This window comes from Oreochromis aureus, linkage group 15 (genome assembly GCF_013358895.1).
Source record: "Oreochromis aureus strain Israel breed Guangdong linkage group 15, ZZ_aureus, whole genome shotgun sequence".
NCBI classification, from domain to species: domain Eukaryota; kingdom Metazoa; phylum Chordata; class Actinopteri; order Cichliformes; family Cichlidae; genus Oreochromis; species Oreochromis aureus.
Genome location: NC_052956.1, coordinates 4,334,653 through 4,342,031, shown reverse-complemented (window position 1 = coordinate 4,342,031; position 7,379 = coordinate 4,334,653). Strand labels below are relative to the sequence as shown.

The 7,379-nt window shown below is 44.0% G+C and overlaps 1 protein-coding gene across 1 annotated transcript; it reads left to right on the top strand.

The window, feature by feature from the left end:
* Window positions 1-688: 688 nt before the first annotated feature.
* bmp2b (bone morphogenetic protein 2b) lies at window positions 689-6,767 on the top strand. Its single transcript, XM_031755213.2, has 3 exons — window positions 689-1,254; window positions 2,215-2,582; window positions 5,513-6,767. Exons 2-3 carry the CDS (start codon window positions 2,228-2,230, stop codon window positions 6,412-6,414), a joined length of 1,257 nt encoding a protein of 418 aa, XP_031611073.1. The 5' UTR covers window positions 689-1,254; window positions 2,215-2,227; the 3' UTR covers window positions 6,415-6,767.
* The last annotated feature ends 612 nt before the right edge of the window (window positions 6,768-7,379 follow it).

Sequence of the window (7,379 nt, the reverse complement as noted above, 5' to 3'; positions counted from 1 at the left end):
GCTTCGCTTAACCGGTCATCCTTTTTAAGATGCAATTTTGTGTGAACTCTAAATTATAAACTTAGTGAAAACATTACTGCCTTCTTGGGAAATTTTTCTTACAAGATTTTATCACTTGGCTCGTCTGCAGTACTGAAGTATAAGACAGCAATTCTTGCAGCCAAAGCTGCCACAGATATATTGATAAAGCACTGCGAACTGGAAAGAAATGAAAAAGCCTAATGCAGCCAGCGGGGAAGCGTGTACAAGTCACACATGCACAAACATTCACACAAAGTGAAGTTCAGCAGGAGAATGTGACAGTCACTTTGCAGCATCTAATCCTCTGAAACCACTAAAGCAACAAGTTATAAACCCATTATCTGTTAGACTTAATCCAAAAACTAAACATTTTTGATCCAGCCATTAACACCACTGGTCAAAAATGTGTCTATGTAACAGCAGGAGCTGACATGTTATTGCTCAGGGGTGGTCAAATTCACATGAGTATTAAACCATCTAGGGACTGTCAAAAGCCAATTTGATGCTACGAAAAAACATTTAAAAAGAACAATCTGGAAAAACAACAGCATGGTTTTAACTGCTCTTGACTTTATTATTTCTTCTGTCTCTTGTTTCGTTTTCATTTCAATGATGTATATTGAGCGTAGGTAGGGGAAAAAAAGGAGAGTTACATGTCCAAGCCTTTCAGTCATGAAAACGTTTGGATCCTCAGGGGTAGAGGTCCGCAGGAGGTGCTTTATTGTGGACAAATGATTGACATCCCCTTGGTGACATCACTACGACAAAAAGAGCGCTGGGGGAAGAGAAGGCAACAATCAATTCAAACACTCCAGTGCGGCGCACAGAAGAGAGGCGACGCGCTCTCCAACTCGCAGCAAGAAGGTCCAAAAGAGCGACACTTTAAGGTCCGCTTATCGTGTTTCTCTCTCTCTCTCTCGCGGAAAAGTTCAGTTTTAGCAGAAGATAACTGTTCGCTGGTAAAGATGTTCAGAGAAGCTTCTTTATACTTAGATCGGTTATGCCTACGCGAAGCCGTTTCCTCGTAGAATTCACATAATTTTTTTTCCTTTCGGGACTGACCAAGACCTAACCCGATTCGCAGCTGGTGATATGTGTGAGAGGCGATCGGCGAAGGCTATGGGCTGTCTTTGGTCCTCCAAGGAGAAGCAACGTGGATTAAACACGAATTAATGTGGAATTTATCGGAGCCCAAAGGTGGAACGACGACCGGACACAGCGCTTTCTCGTCAGGTAAAATAAAAACTCACGGTTTTTTGATAAACGCTTAAAGTACTTAATTGGCGTAAATCAAAAAAAAAAAAAAAGAAATGTTTGTACAATAACTTGCTACACGAGGAAAAGCTTACTTTCTAAGTGACCCCCCCCCCCCCTCCCTGCTAGTTCTTGGTTTATATGTGATTATAGGGTGTGTGCGTAAAAGTTAAAGCGTTCTCCTACACACGGAGAAAACTATGAAAAGAAGAAGAGGGGAAAAGGGTTGTTTCTTTGGAAGTCGTGCTGCTCAGATGATGCTTAGGTTTTTCATGTTTTTTTATGTCCTGTCCCGGGCTACATCTGGTACGCACGTCAGATCTAACACCTGCGAGCCTCTTGAAGTAACTCTATCCCTTATGATTACACACGACCGTCAAAGCCCCTGCAAACAGACGCTTGTAACACCGTCTGGTTGCATCTGTTGCTGCTGTGCATACTAACCCGTTTCCCTTCACTGTATTCTTTGATGCTTCTTGTGATCTGTCGGGCTACACAGACTTGCATTTCTTTTTTTCATACCACCTCCCCTAACGTGATTTCTTATCTCCTCTAATTGGAGACTTTTTGTCTGATCTCTATCCACAAATCCTTTGATTGTTTTTTCTGAGTCAGTCCCTCGTTTTTTTGTTCTTCTCTTTCAGAGCTTCCTCACCTTGATATTTTCATGTATCACTTCATGTTAAGACCAAACTTCTCTTTCAGCTTTGACGCGCTATATTGCCGGTGGGGGTCTCGCTCTCTCGCTCTCTCTCTCTCTTTTTACCCACTTCAAAGTGAAGCGTTGTCTTCCCTTTTAACCTGATTTCCTTCAATCGTTCCGACTGTGTAGGGGGATCACACACAGTTTAGGGAATGCTGCAGTGAGGTCCCTGCCGCGTCTACCTCATGTCAATACCTCAGCGCCAGTGTATTGACAGAAACCAACTTTCTCCACAGGGACTGACTGATCATGGTCGCCGTGGTCCGCTCTCTCATGGTACTGCTGCTCGCTCAGGTGTTGCTGGAAGGTGCTACGGGACTTATCCCCGAGGTCGGCCGGAGGAAATACAGCGAATCCGGGAAGCAGACCCCAGAGCAGTCAGAGAGCTTCCTCAACGACTTTGAGCTTCGGCTTCTCAATGTGTTTGGACTGGGGCGCAGGCCGACCCCGAGTAAGCAAGCCGTGGTGCCGCAGTATATGGTGGACCTTTACCGTATGCATTCAGCAAACGGAGACCATAGCACCAAACGACCCAAGAGCATGGGGAAACACGCAGAGAGAGCCGCCAGCAAGGCCAACACGATTAGAAGCTTTCACCATGAAGGTATGTATTAGTGACATACCTTTACCTGTCAGCCGGGAAGCTTCTCGGCTCTCTCAGACAACCCAAACCTATATTTAAACATGACTCAGTGCGTCAAGACTGAACTTCAGAGTCTTCGCTGTTTTATAGAGGTTTAGTCATTTACAGGTGACACGCGTCTAAGTTACAACTTACTTTTAAAAACGCTCGGGATTGCCTAAAACTCAGTAACGCGACTTACAAACAAGCATCTCGTACGCAATTAATTACCTCCCACAAATGTTGTGATGCAACATTTAACCGAACATCCCCCTGGGGCTGCTGTCAGAGGCTTTAAAACATCAAGAGGCGGTGGTATCCCTGGAGTAATTTGTTTCTTAATAATTGATGGTGTTTGCGTGGGCTCCGAAAACAGTTTTTCCAGACACGCACCACAGGAGCAGGATAAAGGGCGGTGTGCCTTTGCGCAGGTGATAGTCATCACCCTGTTACTTCAATAACACACGACATGACATTATACTAACACGCATTATGACAAAGTCATCGTGTCAGACTGAATTCTGAGTCATTTTTAACAAGGCTGAAATTAGTTTTTGGTTTAAAAAAGGGGGTACCCGCCTTATTCGTCTTTCCAAATCCCCGTTGAGCCCGTGCAGTGCGCCATTACGCATGTTCCAATAACACTATAATTGCTCACTTAGTTTGTACGGTGGATACGGTGCTGCTTGTTGAATTTGATGTTTCAGTTCAACTCCGTTGCACTTCAAAGATAACATATGCTGCTCATATATATAAGACTGGCACTAAAAGCCTCATACATCCTGGATAAGGTGCACTAAGTTCAACAACTACACAGATGTTCGCACAGTGTTACAAATAAAGTGGACTTTTATAACTTAAAAAAAACAGCAGCTGAGAAAATAAAAATGATGGTTTACTTATATTCTATTGATCCGAGGCTATATTGTCTTTTGCACCTGGCTGTGATATTAAAATGACTCACGCATGATAAAAAGGAAACACTGCAGTGTTTACTGTCAAACATATAGTGATGCTTTATCACCATTCACCATCTTAGGGTCTATGTTCCATTTGTCAAAGCATACAAGTGACTGTGTCCATAGGGGCTCTACACAGAGTCCTCATACAGAGTTCTAAGTGTTTGACTGGGGAAGTTTCCATCAGGGGTGAGTCAGAGGGGTGGTTGAGTGGTTGCTTGGGTGCTCTCCAGAGGCCTAGTGCAATGACACCAAGTGGCTACACCGACACACTACAAACAACCCTGGCCTGGGCAGCCGGGCTGAGTGACTGCCCCCAGCCAGCTACTGGAAACCTCTGCCACCGGCCAACACACCTTGACACCACTGGCCATTACGAATGCGCTCAGGCTGTGTTTACATACGTCCCCCCAGCCCTTTCATCCCGTGCTAACAGAGCTGCTGGGCTGTTCGTCTTCCCACGTCAGGAGACACGCAATTGATGGCTGCTCCATATAATAAGCATGTATCTACAGATGTAAACGCAACACATCAAAGCAAACTGCTCTAATCATTCATCACATCTGCTGCCTGATATTCATTTCACTAGGATAATTAGTTTCACTGCTATCAGTTTTCAAAAATAACCATTTCCCATGCCAAATAGAACATTTCCACTACTACACAGGAAGTGGCTGCCAGAGACACGTCTCTGATGAATGACCCAACATTAGCCTTTATCTTATGTTTTGGCATGCAGCACAAAAAGAAATTAGGAATGTTGATACACTCATATCTGTGGTTCACACGTTTGTGACAGGCCCTGACTTGTTCACATAGCCAAACCTCAAAGAACAGAAAACGAGAGAGAGTGAGAATATTGTTGTAGAAAGAAATTGAGGAAGACGTGAAAGAGGAGGAGAGAGAAAGAAAAGAGGATTTGGGGCTAAGAGAACAGAGGGAAAGGGGGATTTGGGAGCTGAGGAACGAAAGAAAGAGAGGGATTGGGGACAGAGGAGGGGGAACAAGAGACAGGGGGCTTTCCCACATCAAATAAGGAGTGATGGGCCTAATTGAGGTCTTTGTGCCTCTGGAGGGAGATTTAGGATGAGATGGTGGAATTTCCTAAATGCCTCCTTTGAAAAAGCAAAGAGTTCAAAGTTTGTGTTTACGGCGCTGCACCAAACAGATTAAAAAGTGTGTCTATACATCATCTGTGATCTTCATAAAGTAAGAGTTCAAAGTGGGAGGGCTGCCTCAAAGAAAATTGTAGCTTTTACTAAGACTTCTGTCATTTACTGTACACTATAGAGGGGTATACAAAGATCTTAACTGTATACAGTTTATATATACTCTACTTTCCATTTGTCTTTTATTATTGTCACATTAATTGTAACTTAAGTCCTTGTAATTTCAGAATTAGTTATTAAATGTAATACCTTGACGCATAAAAGAAGTATTCCAGTGCTGGCAAAATCTACACTATAAATAAATGTTGATGCAACAGTTGGCCTTTCTAGTTTTCTTCTGGCCATTCTCATTTTCGATGAAGTCAGTATATGGTGCAACTTTTTTCATGTGTACTTATGAAAATATTTGCAGCAGCCAATTCTCACAGTGCAAATGAGCCATTTGAAGTCTGGCTGACTAGCGTGTTTGATCTTATCGATGGATGGAAGCGCACTGCTTTCATCTTCTGACATTTAACCAGGTGAATTTATGAGCATGACACTAATCGCTGTATTACATCCCCATGAGCATTTCCCTGCTATTACACTGAGTCATACATGCAAAGCACGAATATATGATGTATACCTGCTATGCAACCGCATGCAATCACTCACATAACCACGTGGTAGCTTGGCTGGATCCATATACTAGATCCGCTCGATGTTATTTCTTAGTCTTGTATGAAATGGATAAATTCTTGGCTTGATCCTTACACTATGGTTGTCTCTCTCCTGTCCTTTACAGAGTCTATGGAGGCCCTGGCCAGCCTAAAAGGCAAAACGACACAGCAGTTCTACTTTAATCTCACTTCTATTCCAAATGAGGAACTCATCACCTCTGCAGAGCTACGCATTTACAGGGATCAGGTCATGGGATCTGCAAGCCCCACCGAAAGCAGCATTAGTGACAGTACTCCTGCTAGTGGCCTCCATCGTATCAACATTTATGAGATATTTGGAGTTCCTGCCACTCAGGGCAAGGAACCTCTACTACGTCTGCTGGACACTCGAATGGTGCAGGACTCTTTGAGTCGCTGGGAAAGCTTTGACGTCAGTCCCGCTATATCTCATTGGACCTCTGGGAATGGCCACAATCACGGCTTCTTGGTGGAGGTGATTCACCCAGAGGAGGGGGAGATGGACAGCAAGGACGCCCACAGACGCAGGAGACATGTCAGGGTGAGCCGGTCGCTACACCAGGACCAGGACTCGTGGCCTCAGGCTCGACCGCTGCTTGTGACATATGGCCACGACAGCCGCGGGGGCTCAGTGCTCCACAAACGGGAAAAAAGGCAAGCAGCACCCCGCAAACAACGTAGGAAGCACCAGCACAAGGCAAGCTGCAAGAGGCATGCCTTGTACGTGGACTTCAGTGATGTGGGCTGGAATGAGTGGATAGTGGCACCCCCTGGCTACCATGCCTTTTATTGCCATGGGGAATGTCCTTTCCCCCTAGCAGACCACCTCAATTCTACTAACCACGCCATTGTGCAGACACTTGTCAACTCAGTCAACTCCAACATCCCCAGAGCCTGTTGTGTGCCCACTGACCTCAGCCCCATTTCTTTGCTCTACCTGGACGAATTTGAGAAAGTAATCCTGAAAAACTACCAAGACATGGTGGTGGAGGGATGCGGCTGCCGGTGAGAAACAGGTGGCACGGATAGAAACGAGCGAGCGGGCACAAGAGGCAGAAAGAGATCAGAGGTTATCATGGACACCCAGTTTCCCAATGAAGACATTTATTTATATGAAAGAAACAGAAAACAGAGCTATTGCGGAAGAAGAAGAAACTATATATGAATATATTTATGTCTACATAAGGTTGGGAAAAATAAATATTTTAATCAAAGGAATATTCCTTTACTGGTTTTGAAAATGTATTTCCGATGTACATTTTGAAATGGGTGCAATACCACATGAAGTATAATGCTCAGATTTCTATTTTGTATTTATTTCTATTATAACCACTTTATTTGTAAATAAATAATGTGTATTTATCGTGACAAAAACATCCCGTGGTCACTCCAGTCTTGCACGATCGGCTTCTGACAGAAATTACCTGCGAAAACGTAACACGTGACAAGAAGCTTATATTTCACTGATTGCAAACCAAGCACTGAACTATTTTGGTAAAAGTAATCGGAGACCAACAATAATGGAGGTTTTGAAGGCAAAGCGATAGGACCGGGTCACTGGCGTAATGAAATGTAGCACGTTGTAGGGTCACAGACAATTTACATGCCCACGGGAGGCTTAGAAAAACAGAGCGTGTTTTTAATGCCTTACATGTCACTGCATGGATCCCTGGGAAGATTCTCTTAAAGCTGGCTTCTATGTTTATTCTGCTCCCGACCAATATTATCAGATGGAAGGGAAAAAAAGTGAAACTGCAGCCCTTCTGTGGAAGGTCTGACAGGGCACGAGGTTTATTTACAGAGATTTGAGACTATGGCAGACAGACACACTAACAGACCTTCACCAAGAAAAAAAAAGAAAGATTCTGTTGGCACTTTAATTAACGAAGACAAACAAACACACACCTGCACCTGTTCACATACTGCACATGCTCTGACAGATTCTTCCCACTTCTGAGTTTGGCTGCCTTCCTT